This window comes from Chiloscyllium plagiosum, unplaced genomic scaffold (assembly GCF_037043375.1).
Source record: "Chiloscyllium plagiosum isolate Xiang-an unplaced genomic scaffold, Cpla_swu_hap1 HiC_scaffold_37, whole genome shotgun sequence".
Lineage (NCBI taxonomy): Eukaryota > Metazoa > Chordata > Chondrichthyes > Orectolobiformes > Hemiscylliidae > Chiloscyllium > Chiloscyllium plagiosum.
In genome coordinates this window covers 22,543,619-22,563,438 of record NW_028270175.1, presented here as the reverse complement: position 1 = coordinate 22,563,438, position 19,820 = coordinate 22,543,619, and the positions used below count along the sequence as shown (strand labels likewise).

At 39.4% G+C, this 19,820-nt stretch overlaps 1 protein-coding gene across 8 annotated transcripts in view; it reads right to left on the bottom strand.

Annotated features, from left to right (window-relative positions):
• The window catches only part of ubr4 (ubiquitin protein ligase E3 component n-recognin 4), a 202,298-nt gene that overhangs the window by 125,323 nt on the left and 57,155 nt on the right, over nucleotides 1-19,820 (bottom strand). For 5 of the 8 annotated variants that reach the window (XM_087980458.1, XM_043675848.2, XM_087980459.1 and 2 more), the window contains exons 29-41: nucleotides 19,337-19,549; nucleotides 16,658-16,759; nucleotides 15,955-16,055; nucleotides 14,254-14,452; nucleotides 11,904-12,092; nucleotides 11,609-11,672; nucleotides 11,182-11,373; nucleotides 10,993-11,063; nucleotides 9,769-9,916; nucleotides 6,368-6,601; nucleotides 3,826-4,029; nucleotides 2,969-3,151; nucleotides 912-1,070 (exon numbers count right to left, since the gene is read on the bottom strand). In XM_087980458.1, coding sequence (XP_087836584.1) covers nucleotides 912-1,070; nucleotides 2,969-3,151; nucleotides 3,826-4,029; nucleotides 6,368-6,601; nucleotides 9,769-9,916; nucleotides 10,993-11,063; nucleotides 11,182-11,373; nucleotides 11,609-11,672; nucleotides 11,904-12,092; nucleotides 14,254-14,452; nucleotides 15,955-16,055; nucleotides 16,658-16,759; nucleotides 19,337-19,549 — 2,059 coding nt within the window. The remainder of the gene's footprint in view (nucleotides 1-911; nucleotides 1,071-2,968; nucleotides 3,152-3,825; nucleotides 4,030-6,367; nucleotides 6,602-9,768; nucleotides 9,917-10,992; nucleotides 11,064-11,181; nucleotides 11,374-11,608; nucleotides 11,673-11,903; nucleotides 12,093-14,253; nucleotides 14,453-15,954; nucleotides 16,056-16,657; nucleotides 16,760-19,336; nucleotides 19,550-19,820) is intronic. The other 3 variants (XM_043675849.2, XM_043675853.2, XM_043675854.2) reach the window with 1 other exon arrangement.

The following is a 19,820-nucleotide window of genomic DNA, read 5'->3' as shown; positions in this document are numbered from 1 at the left end:
GCGCCACCCAACAAATGTACAAGATGTGACCGAAGTCAATTTCGGTTAGTAATAATATCCTGTCAGTCAGGGATGTTGAAAATAATGACATTTGAAAAATGTAATGACTCAACTTGGAGATCATGATTCACATGTGAAGCTAGATAGTAAGGCAAGCAAACAATTTGATTGAACAGTCAACATAACCAAACTGAGTCTGTACTCATTCAATTTCAGGTAAGGATCACTAGAGGGAGTGCTGAACAACATCTCCCACAGATGTATGATATTTCAACTATGATGTCCTGGTCTCATGGTTTCAACCAATATAAAACAAAGCAGTATTTGATGTGACATAAATTCTGAGATATCAATCTCCAGCACACAATGGCTAAAACACAATTAGGTTTGTGACAGCGCATTCCAGATCAGAATAACCCAGAGTGGGAAAAATTCTAATTTTGCCCACAGATTTCATACCAATAATAAAAATGTTTCCTTTAGTTGCCAATATTTCTGCAAGTAAGAGCTAATAGCCTGACAAAAATCCTCACAATTTTGAGCACGTTCAGTTAATCTCTCCCTTCACCTTCTTAGGTCTAAGGAGACCATCTCTATTTCACTGGTTATTGAAGTCCTTTGTCTTTAAGGCTATTCTAAAACATCCATCCTAACTGCAGCGTCCAGACAAATGGACATACCACTCCAATTTAGAGCTAGTTGGTGATTTGTGATGATTTAACACAGCTTCCTTGGTTTTATAATCTGTGCCTCTATTTATTAAGTCAAGGATCCTGCATCCTTTTATTAAATGATCATTAAATGATTGAAAACTGTGTTGCCATCTTCAAAGATTTATACATATAAACACAACCCCTTCTAAACAAACTTAACAAAAGGTCAATCTTTCTGATGATTCAAACACCACATACCTTGAGTCCACACACAGCAAGGTAATCCTCATTACATGGATTTCCGGTAAGACTCAGAACAGTGAAGGGAACCGGAGCTGAAGCTAGACGAGTCAATGTCAATTTCCGCTTGCTTGAGTCAGCTTGTTTGAGTAAAGCTGATAGCTGCAGCACGGTGATCTACAAGGGAATAGAAATGGTGTAGTTTGAACTGAAAATGAGTTATGTGGATGCATCCTCAGATTACAAGAAACTAGAGCTGAAATGCATTGCCTCTTAGATATTCTATCTTGGACATGTTCCTGATTCCATTCCCCTCCTCAGCAACTTCTCAGGGAACTACAGACCAGTGAGCCTGACATCAGTGGTGGGCAAGTTGTTGCTTGGAATCCTGAAGGACAGGATTTACATGCATTTGGAAAGGCATGGACTGATGAGGGATGATCAAAATAGCTTTGCGCGTGAGATGTCATGTCTCATGAACTCGATTGAGTTTTCTGTAGTTGTAACGAAAGAGGTTGATGAGGGAAGAGGCAGTGGACATGATCTATATGGACTTCAGTAAGACGTTCAACAAGGTTCCTCATGGTAAACTGGTTAGCAAGGTTAGATCACATGGATTACAGGGAGAACCAGCCATTTGGACACAGAACTGGCTCAAAGGTTAGAAGACAGAGGATGGTGGTGGAGGGTTCCATTACAGACTGGAAGCCTGTGACCAGTGGAATGCCACAAGGATCGGTGCTGGGTCCACTGCTTTTTGTCATCTATACAAATTATTTGAGGAACACAGGAAGTATAGTTAGTAAGTTAGCAGATGACACCAAAATTGGAAGTGTAGTGGACAGCAAAGGCCACCACAGAGTACAACAGGATCTTGATCAGATGGGCCAATGGGCTGAGGAGTGGCAGATCGAGTTTAATCTAGATAAATGTGAGGCACTGCATTTTGGAAAAGCATATCTTAGCAGGGTTTATACACTTAATGGTAAGGTCTTGGGACGTGTTGCTGAACAAAGTGACTTTGGAGTGCAGGTTCATAGTTCCTTAAAAGTGGATTCGCAGGTAGATAGGATACTGAAGAGGGCATTTGATATGCTTTCCTTTTTGAACCACAGCATTAAGTATCAGAGTTGGGAAGTCATGTTGCAGCTTTACAGGACATTGGTTAGGCCACTTGTGGAATATTGTGTGCAAACCAGGTCTCTTTCCTATTGGAAGAAATAGTGAAACTTGAAAGGGTTCAGAAAAGATTTACAAGTATGTTGCCAGGGTTGGAGGATTTGAGCTATAGGGAAAGGCTAAATAGGTTAGGGATGTTTTTCCAGGAGCATCAGAGGCTGAGGGGTGACCTTACAGAGGCTGAGGGGTGACCTTACAGGTGGTTTATAAAATTATGAGGGGCAGGGATAGGATAAATAGACAAGGTCTTTCCCTGGGGTGGGGAGTGTCCAGAACTAGAGGGCACAGGTTTAAGGTGAAAGGGGAAAGATTTAGAAGATACCTAAGGTACAACTTTTTCACTCAGAGGGTGCTGTTTGAATGGAATGAGTTGCCTGAGGAACCCCTCTACCTTTCTTCCAGCGTCTGTTTTTCCACTATTGGTGGCTATGCCTTTAAAGTTTAGACCCCAAACTCAAGAATTCCCCCAAAATATTATCTTTTCTCCTCTTTCAGACTTCCTACAAATCCATTTCTGATCAAGGTCTGGTTCAGATATCCTCACATCTGCTGTCATTGAGCACTCCCTTTTTTTCTTTATACAGACCTTAGGATGTTACTTCCATGCTAATGATACTATATAAAAGGTCAAAGCCCACAGAAAATTGTGAAACCGAATTTGATCAACCTGACAACTTCCCATATTTGCCTGAAAAATTAACCATACTGTCCATACTCAATCTGGTGTCTACATGATTTTAACTGCTTACGCGGTTGCGAAGAAAGCAGCTCAGATGTTTTGACAAAAATGCAGTCTTGTCAAAGTTACTCAAACATACAAACATTGCCCAAAAAGTGAATTACAGTAAATTGCTTTCCAAGGAACCTTCAAACCCAAATATAAAAATAAAACGCACTTTTCCCTTCTCGTGGCTTACGGCCAGGTGCTGTCGGCGGCCATGGGGAGAGGAAAGAACACACATTGCAACACGACGCAGCACATGTGCACTGATTAGTTGACGGATTGTCTGCCCTTGATCCCCACTATAATTCATCCGCACATTCTCAAAGGCACCTTCCTGAGAGCCCAGGGTTGGAACCTACAAGATTAAAGCATTCAATTAGAAACCCCAGAGCATCAAAAAGTCATCTTGAATAATAGTGAAAAAAACTCAAATAAACAGGACAAAAACTAAGCAGGCAACAGCTCATCCCAGACAAACTACAAACATCTTTCAAACATTCCCAACCCATGTGATAAATAAAAGTGCGATTAGCAAAATTATTTAAAATGTGAAGCAAAGTAGTTAAGATTCCTCCGACAGCAGTTCCTCTATTACAGCAAATCCTGCAGTATTCCACTTGATAATGTATTGTGTCACACAGGCAATGTCTCTGTTTATTTATGCTACTTACCAATATCTCTTTACGTTTCCAATAAAAATAATCAGAACCAAGGAATAAGGTGGACAAAAACAACAGGGATGGAAAAGAATCTCCAAGCTTCAGCCTCATGATACTAAATCAATCCCATAATGTGTCACCGCTTTGTGATTTTTTATTACATAGTTATGTTCGTTGTGGATTTTAGCTAGCTGTTTGATTGTGGTGCACTGCAATGAAGGCCAGTTCTAAGGAGTGGGATTACATGTCATTTGACCTTGGATTATACAGAGATTCATTTCACTGCTGTTACAGAGGAATATCACAGTTCACATATATTATGCAGCAATACACTCATTATACTCAATTACTGTACCAAACACTTTCTAACCCTCAACACTCCATTTCCAGTTCCAGGGCGTACCATCAGCTGGTCAGTCATTTCCATGTTCTTCTCCATTGTGTGCAGATCATCTAATGCCTGCTGAGCGCGGCTGCTACTGCCAACTGCTGAGGCTTGCTGGAAATTTATCTGGATTGCATCCATCAGGAAGACGAGCATATCAAGGACTAACCCAGCAGTGGAACAACCAGACTAGGAAAAGGAAACAGGAACAGGGTTAGCAAATTGGGATGACTGAAATTTTGTTCACGTGCCTCTGTCAGGATGACTGTTGATACAATAGGTTTGAAATAGGCCTTTCAGTTTTGAGAGCTGTTTGAATCCAATAAAAGCATAAAAATGAAAGTCTTGTATTCATGTTTGGATCCAATGTGAAAATCGCAACCAAACTGCCAATGGTCAGAAACTCAGAACTGTGGGTGAGCAGTAATTTAGGGATCCAAGCATTAAAACAATTACAAAACTAATGGACAGGTGCAAATAAATTGAAAAGGCAAATGGATTATTTGTTTTTGTCTCAAAAGAACTGAAATACAAAAGAGAAAGTTATGTTACAAATGTACATAGCTCCAGTCATATCTCATCTGGAGTACTGTGTGCAATTTTGGACACCCAGACCTCAGGGACAACACACACTGGAATTGGAAATAAACAGCAGATTCATGAGAATAATAACAGGCTTATATTATAAGGCAGGTTGCACATACAGGCTTGTATCCCCTTGAATACAAGGCTCAAGGATGAACAAATTGCAATGTTTTAGATAATTACAATATTGCTTGATGGGACAGTGCAGCGTATAGCTTAGTCTGTACCTAATCCATTTGGTACCTGACCTGAGTGTGTTTGATAGAACAATGCAGAGGGAGCTTCACCTGTATGACACTTGCCATGGGAGTTATTGCTGCGAGTAAAAAAGAAGAAACGAAGTGGTTCATTCCCAAGACCTAATGTCTTTTACCTCACCAGTTCACAACATGATAAAAGTAAAAAGCACCTTTCTTTTCTGGGGGAGGCGATTAGTGGGCTGACATGTTCATGTTCAAAGGGGGGTTGATCATTACATCACACTTTTCTTCGGAACCTACATGTGGAATTGAGTGGGGGGTGGGGAAAGCCATTGCAAGTAGAGCTTCAGATGAAGTTATCAACTAAATACAAAGGGATGATATATTTTTATCTTGATTCAGACAGCATGCCAGATGACATGGTACTACTATTATTGATATTGCAGCAAGTAAAATTGACTTGTCTTTGGAGCAAGCTTCTTCAGTTGACAACTATCTTTTGTCCAGAGCTTCCCAATGACAAAGTAATTAGCTGTGAAGGCATAGGCTGCCACCTGACCAGATGCAGCACAAGACGACACTGGTGAACATGGAAAACACTATGCCGATAATACTAATCAAATATATTGCCAATATATTCTTAAGGTGGATGCCGATGCACGATATGTTTTGTTCTCCATCACTGGAATATAAGACCCTACGATATCGGAGCAAAATTAAGCCATTTGAGGTTGCCCTGCCATTCGAATATGGCTGACCCGTTTCTCGACCCCATTCTTCTACCTTCGACCCATAACCCTTAATCCCCTTACTAGTCAAGAACCTAGTTATCTATTTAATCTCAGCTATACAGCATATCGATCAATCAGTTGGAAAGCTGGGTACAAAATGGCAGATAGAGCTGAATCTGGACAAGTGTGAAATGATGCATTTTGGGAGGAGAAATGCAAGAGAAACATATACAATAAATGGCAAGGCACTTATGAGCATTGATATACCTAGAGATCTTTGGGTGCAAGTCCATTGCTCCCTCAAAATGGCAATACAAATGGATAATGTGCTCAAGGTGGCATACGGCATGCTTGCCTTTATTGGTCAGGGCATGGAGTGTAAAAGTTGGCAAGTCATGTTTGCTGAGAAAAGAGAAAGGATGCAGAACAAATTGGAGCAGTTCTTTCAAATAGCTTAGTTAGCCACACATGCTGAAAGGCTGCTCATTTTCCCCAAATTCCTCCCCTTCTCCCAGAATGTACTAACTCCTGTTAAGGCATAGTTTAAGAGCCAGATACCTTTTATCCTGTGAAGCTCAATAGTAACTGCTGCCAAGCTATTACACTGGAAAAGGTATCACAATTGCAACTAATCTCATGCTGTTTTCAAGAAGAATCACAGGGAAAGTGTCAAAAGTAGGAACCCTTGTTGAGTTCACATCCCCTCTCTGGTGTCCCAGCGAAACAGAAATGAGTGAGTCAAATATGACACCTCCTGGTATGTACAAGTCAACAGCTCATTATCTTTATTACGTAAAAGCATAGGGTACCTATCACATAAACGTTTGAAGATACAAAGCTCAAATGCTAAAAATAACTAAAACTGTTACTTCCGAAATCCTGTAAAATGAAATGAAGTATAGCATGGTGAAATGTAACAGCCATATCAACATTAGAAGGTAGCTGTCTGCAGCAACAACTCACTGACTAAGTAGTTTCACATTCTGCCTCTCAGTTTACACATGTTCTTACCACTTGGATCTGCAGCTCCTCCCTACAGCCCTCGATCTGCTTGCACAAAGAACTCTTCTTCGGTTTATCATCTTCAGAGGTCTTGCCATCTGCACTCATCACTTTGCATTTATCTGCTGGGGATGTGCTTTGGTGTCGCAGGGCACTTTCTGGGACACGTGGCTCATTCTGGAAGGCAGATGACTCCTTCAAAGTAGAGCTGATACCACTGCTTGGACTCCGTTTGACCAGAGCCTGTAGAAAGAGCAATATTAAATATTTTTCAATTGCCTTCAAAAAAAAATGCACCAAAGAAAGTTAGAACAGTAATGGCCAAACGCAATATTCAGACCTAACTGTGCTAATTTTTTTTCCCTTTTTTTTCTTGTTCAAATGGGATAAGCCTTTAGGTTTAGAAAGCACTTTTTGTCATTTGTTGATGGATAAATCCTAAATTAAACATCAAGATCTATTAATGTCAGGAACTCAAGAAGTGAAGGATCAGAGATATTTATATTTGGCCCCAGGTTGTGTGCCCAGAATGAAGAAAGAATAATGTAAAAGTGTTCAAAGTTACACTGGTTCAGGCATAATCTTTGTGACACTGCATACAAGGCTGGAAATATTTTAAAAATGGTAAACTCAGCTCATTTCATAGATTTGATTAACCAGAAACAAACTATCACAATGATTTTCTCAAGAAAATCCATACACATCACTGGGTGGAGGAGAGTGGCGACATTGTAAGTAAACACTGGTGGTACGGTGCCTCACAGTGCTAGGGATCTGGGTTCAATTCCAGTCTCAAGTAACTATCTGTGCAGAGTTTGCACTTTCTTCCCATTTCTGTGTGGGTTTCTGCCAGGTGCTCCATTTTCTCCCATAGTGCAAAGATGTGCAGGTTAGGTGGATTGGCAATACTAAATTGTCCATAGTGTCCAGGGATATGCAGGCTAGGTGGATCAGCCATGGGAAATATAGGGTAGGGGGTGTTTCTGGGTAGGATGCTCTTCAGAGGGTCAGTGTGGACTCAATGGGCCAATTGGCCTACTTCCATACTGTGAGGATTCTATGATTCTAGGTCCTTATTAAACATCATGCATCCAAAGCCATTAACATGTTATGATTTTATAAGAAAAAATATAATTTCAGGATATGAATGTCTTGAGGAAATTGATGGAAGATGTTAGTGAACCCAAACCTGGTGGGTGGGTTAGGAGAGAACAAAACCAGCTTGAAGTGATTGATTTTACATATATCATTAAATAACTTCCTTCAACTGAGATTATAATGCTTGCACGGCTATATTCAGCAATATTATAGTCAACCTCCATGATATTGTTCCTCTTAACAAAATGAAAAATTTCCTCCCTCCCCCCTAACAGTGTTGACCATTTCTGGCATGAGATTACATTGCCATTGCCTGTCTTCCAATTCTTCATACAGCAGCCCTAATGACAATCAAGACCTAGTCAACATAAGGACTAGCCCTGTCAAACACAATACAACATTCCCACCAGCATCCAGTTATGATCTGGATGGCTTTTAGCTAATTTTGCTTCACGAAGCCTTTAAAACAACTATAGGCCACCCTGTAATATGTGGCTGCCATCAGCTAATTTAGTACAAGCTAAGAACTGAACGTGCCTCAGTTAGCTTTGGAGACTGAGAGTTCAAGCTTTAGAACAAAAGTGATGTTAAGAGTTAACATTGTCATCTATCTAACTTTAAACAAGATTCTGCAATTAAAGCTCCCACTTTAGTGTGAAATTAATTAAAAATTCTGCCATTTTATGAACACCTGACTCCAATTATAACTTGTTCCAAGCATAACTGAAACACTATAGCCTAAAGCTGCTTTTGTATCTCTACTGGCAGCTAAACATTTAGCAGCCCTGCAAGTTTCCACTTGTATTGCTGTGCACATAGCAGAGACAGATAGAAACAGAGTGACAGGAACTGAAAGAGACACAAACAGAACAGCAAGACAACTTACATTCATATAGTCCTTTAATGCAGTAAATGTCTGAAGGCACTTCAGTGAGGAAAGAACAGACACTGAGAATTAATACAAAGAGTGGGAAAAGATATGATTAAATAGACATGCTTTAAGGGAACTTTGGAAGAGTGGAGAGCAATGTCATAATGTAAAGGTTTGGGAAATCAAGAAAGTGACAACTGAAATACTTCACAGTCTGACAGTTATGATGAAAGGATAGAAGATGTACAGACCAGAGTTGGAAAACATAAGGATATGGACTGGAACGCTGACCTGGAGGAGAATGCAGTGAAGTAGTCATGGAAAGGATAGGTTAAAAAACTATGCAGCAAACAGGAGTGCTCACAGAGATCAGAGGACAGGAATAATAGACAAGATGAAGGCAGTGGGTTTTCTTTAGGGTTGCACTCCACAGGGGGGCTGTGAAATGGTTAAGAGCATCAAGCCCTAGCATTATAAAAAGTACAGATAAAGTTCTGAGAAATGGAGGTGATGTAACAATGGAGGTAGGTAATTTGGGGTGAACAAATGGTCATGTCAATGGACAGGACATGGGGGTGTGAAGCTCAACTTGACTTGAGTAGGACACAGATTCAGAATTTTAGTTTTTAGTCTGAGTAAAATTGAGTGAAGCAAAATTGAGGGGATGGAGTTTTTGGTAAGAATCAAATAGGATAGTCTGGCACAGAAGTAGAACTGGCTGTCAACAAAATCATATGGAAGCTGACACCTTGCCTACAAATACTCTAATCATAAAGAAACATACAGATGTGAGAAAAAGGAGTTAAAAATTTAACTGAGGTACTATCAGGGTGATCACATGGATCAGGAACAGAAGTCTGTGTTACAGATTTTGATTTTATTGAAACAGGTACAAAAGACCAAGATAGGCTGACTAACAGAGATGGACCAGAGGAAAAGTACATGGAATATGTGCCTTGGGAAAGATGGAGGAAAATAAAGATTTCCACAGCATTCTTCATAGGAATGTCACTGACTGGGGTGCAGTCAACTATAATGAGCAGGTGAAAGAATTACACCAGAAGATAACCCCAGGGTTAGGAGGAAATAGTACATAAAAGAAAGCAGTGGCGTTGTGGTGGGGCAGATCCCAAAACTGATGCCTTGTCCCTTCCAATACCACTTGAGGCAGGTATTACCTTCCAGATTTTTAACTCCTGTCGACTAATCAAGTAAAACACATTAACCATAAAAGATGCACTGCAAACCGAGAAATCTGCAAGGGAGGCTGAACGCTTCCAATTGGCAGAACTAACATGATTTTAAAGGCTAACGAACAAGAATAAAAGAATCTCAAATGCTGCCACCAAATGTGTAGAAACACTGACTGGCAAATTGTATAATGTTGCAAAAAATATTGGTTTCCTCTTTGCCTTCAGTAAAAATTATTTTTATGACATACTTGACAACTTCCATCTTCCTTTGCTCCACAGTCACAGAAGAATGATCCATACTTGGCATAAGAAATCTCATGATCCTTGTGACAGACTTTAGCACAAATGGTGCAAACTCCTACTCCTTCCACCATTTTACAGGTATGACAGTGATACCTGAAACAATAGGTTAGATTAGGTTAGTTTACCCTTCCTCGTTCAAAATCATGCTTAGTCTCAAGCAAACACCATTTGAAAAGTTTGTGATTTATACCATGAATAAAAGAGGTTATTATTTTACATGCTTGAGTAATATGGTTCAGAATTTAACAACGCAGACCGGTTTCCGATCCAGTGAAAAATAATGAACTGGCAAGCAACCTTTACCTAACAAAAAGTGTTTAAACAAAAACCCTATTTAATGTTCTTGTCAAAGAGCAGCATGTTCAAACACAACAGTGGCAGAATCAATTACTTCAGTGCCTGTTAGGCTATAACAAATCTGTGACAATGCAGTACCATCTAAACTCATTATGTGCCTGTTATATTCTTATATGTGAAGAAGCTACAAAATCTATTACTGTCCTTATTTCTGCTTCCATTTCAGACAGAGGGAACGGTGTTTTGTTTTTAAACATCTGATTTTAGAATGGGTGCAAGGACCATATTTTCTGGCCAATTTCCCAGGTGCTCACAGTTGTAGCTGAATGGTAATGCTCCAACTCATTGCAAAAGGCTATGGGCTCAATTGCCACTCCAGACATATGCACGACTTTTTGAAAAGACATTAATGAGGCCATGCAACATCTACCAATAAGGCAAGACAAGAATCCAGGAGTATTTTATTGAGTTATATTTTATCCCTGGATCATCACTATCTAATGATTCTGGCCATGATCTAATTTCTGTTCGTGGGAACTTGCTTTGTGTAAGCTACTTCTGTAACTACACTCTAAGGACTCTACTTGGTTGTCAAATGCTTAGGGTATCCAAACAAAGGCTGTGAATTGCAAAGGTTGTGAATTTTTCTGCTTCTAGTTATTCTGAAGCAGGCAAACATTTACTCTGAACCACTGTAGTCCCTGTGTTAGTGATAATCACATTCTGTAGGGATCAGGTCCAAGCTGTGTGGAGGCATTTTGCCAATGGAATTGGTTTGACTTATCGAAATCCTCTATCCCTGCACCTTACTCTACCACAAAGTAAAATCATGAGCTCTCTTTATCAACTTTACACAAGGACAATGTTCTCACCAGTGCTGATTCATGAATTCCTTCTGTGTAATTGTGAATGTGCATAGCTTGTTACACAGGGAATCTTCATCCTAGGAACAAAAAAATTCCATTCATTATGTGCACGATACTTGTAATAATCTTTCAGCTTTCAAAACAGTGAATAAAACTCTTTTCAGGTTATTCACAAGCAGAATACAAACTACTCACCGAATCCTCTGCTTGCGAGTCTTCTTCTTCCACAACCAGATCTTCCACCCAATCAGAATCAACCTCAATTGCCTTTTCCTCACCATCCACTACCAGGTGCGTTGATCCCTGCCCACTGTTCTGTCGCATAGCATTCATGACATCAGCAAGATAGGACATGATGTGGCAGGCACAGTCCAGCATACCGACATGCTGGAAACAAAAGAGGAAAAAAAAAGAGATATCCAAACTGCACTTAAATGCAGACATATTCTGTGTTGCATGGTCTGATTCACATCCCCTATTGGCAGTACAAGTCTTTTTTTTAAACTTAAGGAAACTGCAAAGAAAGGCACACAATTAAAAGCAAATATTTGCTAAAACTGAGATTATGGATTTAAAAATACATTACATTTCTTCAAGTTATTCCGACAACTGACCAACTCACCTTCCCTTGGGTTACATTGGCACCCACCTTCTCCAGGACATTCTTCTGGGAAAGATATTTCTTACTGAAAAACAAAGATATAATGATTTAATTACAGAAATTGCATACTTTGAACAAGAGAATGAGCTCAACCCTCACCCCTACCTGTTCCCACAAGGCAGTTGATGCAACCTCAAACATGAATGCTTCAGAACATTAGCAATAGAGTTAATTAAAATTAGAGTTAAAATTTATTTGAACAGTTCACCAGAAGTCACATCTTGTCTAACCTCATGCATTGTAATCTCACACTCACCATTTTCCTAACCAGTCTACAGCTGCACGGTGAAGCTGCAAGTGTCCTCCTCCCTGTCCAGCACTGGCCAATGTTGCCATAACAACCATTAATTCTGGGAATCCTGTTCCATCACCATTTGACAACATTTCTGTTGCCATGGGTATGAGCGTGTTGAGTAACACAGTACAGACACCTTCACCAACTTGGCTAAAGAGATGAGAACAGATTAGAATCAAATTAACCATCAAACATCAATAGTAATTCTTAAAAGAAAAGTGGTTAAATTCCTTAAGAGGAAAGATTTAAGGCAAAGGGAAAGAAAACTAGAGAGTGAGACTAACCGAATAACTTTATCCCCCCCCATAAGAGTTGACATAAGCACCAATAAGCAAATGGTCGCTTCCTGTACTAAAATGTCTGTTATTAAAATTACTAGAAATACTTGTTTTAGTATTTATTAATTTAGCAATTTACACCCACTCTACAGTACAAGAAATTTAATGAATGTAATTGATCACAAGCAGTGGTGGTAGATGTTATAGTGAATCAATCACCATAAGTTTATTCTTTTAAATGGCCAGTAATCTCGATTATTTTAACACCAGTGAATTGCTTTAGAGAGGACAGTCTGAAGTCAATGCTGTCCCAGTTATCAGTATTGAATAAAATTGCCCAAACATCTGAAATTCTTTGTTATAATCTGATAAGGTTTTAAAAGGATAATATTTTCTGACTAGTTGGTGCATTTGTATCTCAAAATATAGCCTCAGAATTGCATGTGTTTGCTTTGGAAATGCATATTAAATAACTGCAGTATTAGTAATCAAAGCAAGGTATTAGTAATATAACTGTTTGGAATGAATCATAAATCGAATTAGATTAGATTACTTACACAGTGTGGAAATAGGACCTTCGGCCCAACAAGTCCACACTGACCCGCCAAAGAGCAACCCACCCAGACCCATTCCCCTACATCTAACACTATGGGCAATTTAGCATGGTCAATTCACCTAACCTGCACATTTTTGAACTATGGGAGGAAACCGGAGCAACCGGAGGAAACCCATGCTGACACGGGGAGAATGTGCAAACTCCACACAGATAGCCACCTGAGGCGGGAATTGAACCTGGGATTCTGGCGCTGTGAGGCAGCAGTGTTAACCACTGTCCCACTGTTCAAATACAAAAGGAAAAAAATCCCCACTTTCAGAAATTGTTTCAGGAATCAGCTATTCATATTTATAAAGCATATCTAACATAATTAAACTCTAAAACCACTTCAGGAAGGTGGAAAAAAGGAGAAATAAAAAATTACAAGTCATCATTGCTAGATTCAATTTGTAGGTTTTGAAGCTTTTGGACAAGTATGAGGGGAAAATAAAAAAAATAGTTTAGGTAGAATGATCTAAAATGAGAAACCAACACAATTGTCAGATCTGCTGTTAAAACAAAGGCACAGAAACATTTCAATGCCAAATGATCTGAAACAGTCAGATCAGTCATAATTTTATTCAAATGCACAAAAAGAAACTTAATGGACCAAATGTGTGCACCTATTTATGTTCATAGGGAGCAGAGGGGAATTGAGTTTTGAAGGAGATCAGAACCAGAAGAATGAGAGCTCATTCAGGAGCATATAGTTGGAAGAGGTTCCAGGGGCAGAGTTGGGCACTAAAAGTTTGAACCTGATTCACTAGTTCCCTAAACGTCAGTGTGACTTCAAAAGCACCATGGTAGTTAGAGTCTTAGAGTTTTGCATTGGCTAAGATGCAGGCACTGAAGACTTGGACAACTTGGAATTTGTACAAGACAGAATTCGAAAGGGTACCATGCAGCGTTGGGGTACACAGGAAAAAACTTCAGTTGGTAAGGAATGCAGAGTATGAACAGGCAAGCAGCAGCGTAGCAAAAAAAGCAGATGGCCTATAGTTTGACAGGGATGTTACATTTAAAGCTCAATTCCAAATTAAGCAGGATAACCAAAGTTATGGATCTTCAGATCTAGTCTGAGGAAGCAGTCCAAGATGGGAAAAGAATCAAGTGCTAAGGCTCAGAACTTCAGGTGGGAAGCACACACATTGGTTTAAGCCTGATCAAGATAGACTAATATGAAATAGTCAAAGAGTTGATATTATTTGGTAATGGTCTAAGGGTGATCAAGGAATGTTGACAAAGAGGAAAAACTCGTCCATCAGGAACACAGGTTCTTTCCATTCTCCATTTGTATTATCCCAGTTTCCTTTTCCTGTAAGTGTCTGCACAAACACTTTAACTCACACGCTCATAGTATATGCCCCATGCAAAGAAAGGTATGTTAAGCACCAGCCTTTGCTGCTGAAACTTTACTCAGGACTAGGTTTCTTCGTACCTGTTTTCTCTAACAATACATGCAGTCAAAATTTGAAGTAGTTGTCTGTTCTCTTGTACTATATCCAGCTGGTCAGAGTCTTTAGGAGGTGCATGAGTCATTCTTGTTAACCAGGCATGTAATCGGCTGTGTTCAACACAAGCCAGCTGAGCAAATGAGCCACACAAATGCAGAAGACTTGGGTTTGGGCTCTTCTCCGCTGAAACAGGAAGCATAACCAGTAACTTGCGTTATAACCTATTTCCAAATTTGCAAGGAGACATCATATATACCAACAGATCAATATTCAGCTAGCATTTCGGATATTACCATAGGAAGCAAAACACATGACTAAAAAGTAAAGACATATACATTACAGTAAACACCCTCACGTTAAAGCAAAAACAAAATACCACAATGCCGAAATCTGAAACACAAACACAAAATGCTGGAAATATTCAGCAGATCACACTGCATCTGTGGAGGGAAAGAGAGAGTTAGCAATTCAGCTCGATTACTCAATCAGAATGGGAAATGGTTAAAACTCTTATAGGTTACAAGCAAGTCCTGAAGTAAGAAAAGTTGAAATAAAAACACAAAATGCTGGTGAAACTCAACAGGTTTGGCAGCATAAAAAAAGAAACATTTTGGACTCAAACTTTGTTGCTCTCCATAGATCTTCTAAGTTTCTCCAGCATTTTCAGATTTCCAGCATCTGCAATATTTTGTTTTTATTTTAGTTCAGAAAACTGATTGAGTAGGGGCAGGATCAGCAAAGTCCACAACAGAGTGGTAGGAAGAGAAGATAAATTGACAAACGGGAGGAGGTGCAATGAGACATATAAAGAAACAAAAGATGGGTTCGGAGATGGTGCAAATAAGGAAAACAAGCTATTATGAACAGCTGCTGTTTTGGAAAAACGGGAGGTAGAGATCAGAATCTGAAAACGCTGAACTTGACTTTTGGCTATAAAGTGCTTATTTGTAAGATATGCTGTGGATCCTCAAGCTTACTTTGAGCTTCATTAGAAAAGCGTAGGACACCAAGGACAGAGAAGTCTGAAAGGAAACAGGAATTACAAATACAGGTGAGCACCCGCTCAGAATCCAGGCTTGCATGCTATATGGAGATATTGCATAATGCTGTCACCCAATTTTTGCTTGGGTCCTTGATGCAGAAGAGACTACGTTATTGAGCAGATTATTCCACAAAATTTAAATATATGCCGGTGAATTGTTGTTAACCTGCAAATAGTTTCAGGACCCTGAGCTGTAGGAAGGAATGAGGTAAAAAGACTAAAGAAACAATTACAGAAGGTTGGAGAAAAACCCGGCTGGTCTGGCAACATCTGCCGAGAGAGAAACAGAGTTAATATTTCAAGTCCAGTATGACTCTTCCTCAGGACTGTGAAGAGAAGTCATACTGGATTCAAAATGTTAACTCTGTTCCTCTCGCCACAGATGCTGCCAGACCGGAGTTTCTCCAGCATCGCCTGTGTTTGTAACAAAATATTCTACTCTCTTTTAAGCTTTTGCTTTGTTAACACACTACCAAAATGAATTGCTTCTTAACCTGCACCCACTTTCGTCTGTCCATTAATGCAATTTAACCCAAGAACCCAAAAATGCAAAAAGTGCCAAAATATTTGTTAACTGTTAGGTTCAATTAGCAACATGTACTATTCACATTTAACAAATAAGCCAACTGAATATGCAACTCACCAAGTTGGAACAGCTTTGTGAAAAATTTAAGTACTCTGTTACAGAATTTAGCTGAAAGGTTCTCATTGGCCGTGGCCATCATGATCTGCACCAGTTCCCCACTGTAAGGGAAAAAGACAGAATCTGAGAGAGTCTCAAGATGGGACTTCAATAAACAAAAATAAATATAATCATGTGCATCTATCCAGAGGGACAAACATTCTACCTCATATCATATTTCTAGAAGAAATCTCAAACTCAAATATTACACTCCCAAACTATAATTTTTCTTCAAAATTATTAATGGTGCTCCCGGCATGCAAAAATGAAAAACTGGGGCAAGGAGAGAAAGTTTTGGACAACGATTTATCAACTCAATGTATGCAGGTTGCATATATTTATCCTAAATATTGTTTAACTGAAAAACGCAGAGAGTAGTATTTACACTGTGCAGTTAAAATTCTGTGGGCTTTGGTATCACTCTCCACGTCGATATATGAGAAGTATTTCCAAACTAAGCTTTGTAGACAAAAATACAAATCTGGTAAAAGGACAATTCCTTGAGTACAGCCATCCAGGATTGGGAAATAAGGACCAATTGTTTAATTAAAAGGCCCATTTGAAAGGAACATGGACCAAATTCAAAATCTATAATGGAATTCTGGTCCAACACTCCTCTCATTCCCACTGCCCAGTTTGCACTTCACCAGCATTCCACTGTTACCGTTCAGAGAAGAATTCCTCCATAGCTTTGCGTGCCTGGCTGCTCTCCAGCTGCTTTTCAAGGTATTGCAAACACTCCTCCAAGATAGTTTCATCCAAGCCACTGTAGGAATACACGCATAAAGCAGTTTTTCAAAAATGCTTCATGATCACTTACTTTTATCTCTCCAAAAACATGTTTCCGAGAGCTCATTGTTTTAAACATACATTTCCAAAATTTTAAATTGATACCAATCCAGATATTTTACTCAAATATTTCAAACATTAACAAAATTTAACATATAGAGGTTTTTAAAATCATGAGGGGCATGGATAGGGTAACTAGACAAGGTCTTTTCCCTGGGGTGGGGGAGTCCAGAGCTACAGGGCATGGGTATAAGGTATGGGTGGGGGGATGATTTAAAAAGTATCTAAGGGGCAACTTTTTCATGCAAAGGCTGATGCATGTATGAAATGAGCTGCCAGAGGAAGTGGTGGAGGCTGGTACAATTACAACATGTGAAAGGCATCTGGATGGGTATACGAATAGGAAGGATTCAGAGGAATACGGATCAAGTGCTGGCGAATGGGACTACATTAATTTAAGATTTCAGGTTGGCTTGGACAAGTTGGACCGAATGGTCTGCTTCTGTGCTGTGTGACTCTATAATGTACGTGAAGCCCCAAACACCATATTTTCCTTTGAAACGAATACCCTATAAATCTTACAAAATGTACCTAGCAAGGACATGTTGTGCAGAAAACCCGCAGGATCAGAAACAAGTTATGTCTCATACAACATGAGCCCCCTTTCCCTCTGCACTCATGATTAAAAACAAGTTGGAAATCACTGGAGAAGACAAGCACCATAACTACAACAGTTTCAACGGAACTAGAACTCATGACTAGCTGCATTGCTTAAATCCTGACATGTACACTGTTAAGTGATTAGTGTCCAGAAGAACATGTTTTTAACCAAGCCATTTATTCCCAATACATTGCTGTGGGTACAAAAGCTTCAAATCCCGTTTCCAACAATTGCACTAATTCACACTTTGAATAAGGGAGGTTGTACAAATCGGCCATGCTGGATTCCGGTGACGTGCATGTGTTCAGCCCTAAACAATTTCAAAAGCTGATTAATAAGCTGCACAATGCCAAAACGGTGAGTCAGATATCCGTTATTTGAAGTATATTTACAGAAAATACAGTAAACAAAGGACTTGCATTGAATGTCATGCTTTCATAACCCTCTCAAATGAGTCAAATATCACTGATACAATTAATTAATTTTAAAATGTTTTGTCAGCATGTATGACAACTTATTTGAGTACACAAAATGCCACAGATAGAAAGAGATGTAGGATTGTCAATCTTTCTTGGTGTTTTGTTTGAACAGGTGGTCTAAATATTGGTCAGGAGACAAAACGTTTTCCATGTTCTTCAAATTATGATGGGAAATTTCATAAACAGGCAAAGGCCCTTAGCTTAATGCCTTATCCAAAAGGTGACACTTCCAATAGTGCAACATTACAAATATGTGTACAAACATGAAAATTGGGAGGAGTGGACCTTTGCTGATGAGGGTTCAGAAAAGATTGACCAGGATGTTGATGGGAATGGAGGGTTTGAGTTGTAAAGAGTCTGGATCGGCCAGGACCTCTCCCACTCAAGCATAGACAATGGGGAGGTGACCTTAAAGAAATTTATAAAATAACGAGGGATACAGATTAAAGTGAAAGGCAGGTGTCTTTTCCCCAAGGTGGGGGATTTCAAGACTAGGGGGCATAATGTTAAAGGAGAGGAGAAAGATTTTAAAAAGGTGAGCTGGGCAGTTTTTAATTTTTATACACCGAAAGTACTTTGTGTGTGGAATGAGCTTCCAAAGGAAGCAGTGGATACAGTGACAGTTACAATGTTTAAAAGATATTTAGGTAAGTACATGAATAAGAGATGTTTGGAGGGATATGGGCCAAGCGCAGGCAAGTGGAACTACTTTAACTTGGGATTATGGTATGGACTGTTGAACCAAAGGGTCTGTTTCGTGCAGTATGACACTATGACTCTATTTGGCCACTTCAGCCTTCTCCAAAGGAGTTCGTTCCAAGTCCTCATCTCCACCTTAAAATGTAAGACCCCTGATTTTTAACCTATATTCCCTTGTCCTAGCCATTCCAACAAGGAAACACATCCACCTTGCCAATTCCCTTTGGATACTGCATGCCTAAATATGGTCACCTCTAATTTTTCTGAAGGTAAACACTGCTGGTGTTAAGTTGGTGTATGGGCTCAATCCTATAAAAGAGTTTAAACGCACAAATTTCTGATGCAGCAATTAAGCTCTATCAACTGCACCCATTAGACATATGGTATGCTTTGTTGGTTCCATTGTTGATAAGCACTGAGCACATGTACTATTTAAATAAATTCAGCAAATTGCTCATAAGACAGAGTTAGTTTACTGTTTGGGTGAATGCGTGTTTTAGATTTAGAACGTTTTATTTTGCACTCACCTGATAGCTTTACCATTACAAAAGATTGACTGCTTTAAGACAGAGAATCAAATATAATTATTATAACGCATACAGAGGTGACTAGCTAAACCAGTGATAATTGGAGTCTATTGCAAGTTCAGAGCTTTTCACTTACAAAATCCAAAATCTTATTGGAGAGACTTTTACTAATCTGAATCTTTAGTTACCTGTTTGGGTCAGAGTGGTTAGCAATTATGTTATAGCAGCTTGTGATGAGCCGTTCGTAGATACGTGCAAGAAATTCATCAGATTCTGCTGGCCCGAGGATCCGTTCCAATGACGTGGAGCTGATTTCAGACACACTTTCTGTACTTGTCTCCAAGAGCAACGGCAGCAGTGTGTGGATGACCTGTGCAGGATTCAGTTCATCGGGACACCACCTAGTATGAGATTAGAACAGATGATGCTTAACTGAAAAAAGCAACTCAGCTACTTCAAGACAAGAAACAAACAAGAGAGAAAAGAAAACAAGTATGGAGAACACAGACACATCAAAAGGATGATAAACTGATTAATTCAAACTTGAATGTGCAGCATTGGGGAGGCAATGACCTATGGTATTATCACTAGACTATTAATACAGAGACGCAGGTAATGTTCTGGGGACCCAGTAGGATGTTGGAATGTGAATTCAATAAAAAAATCTGGAAT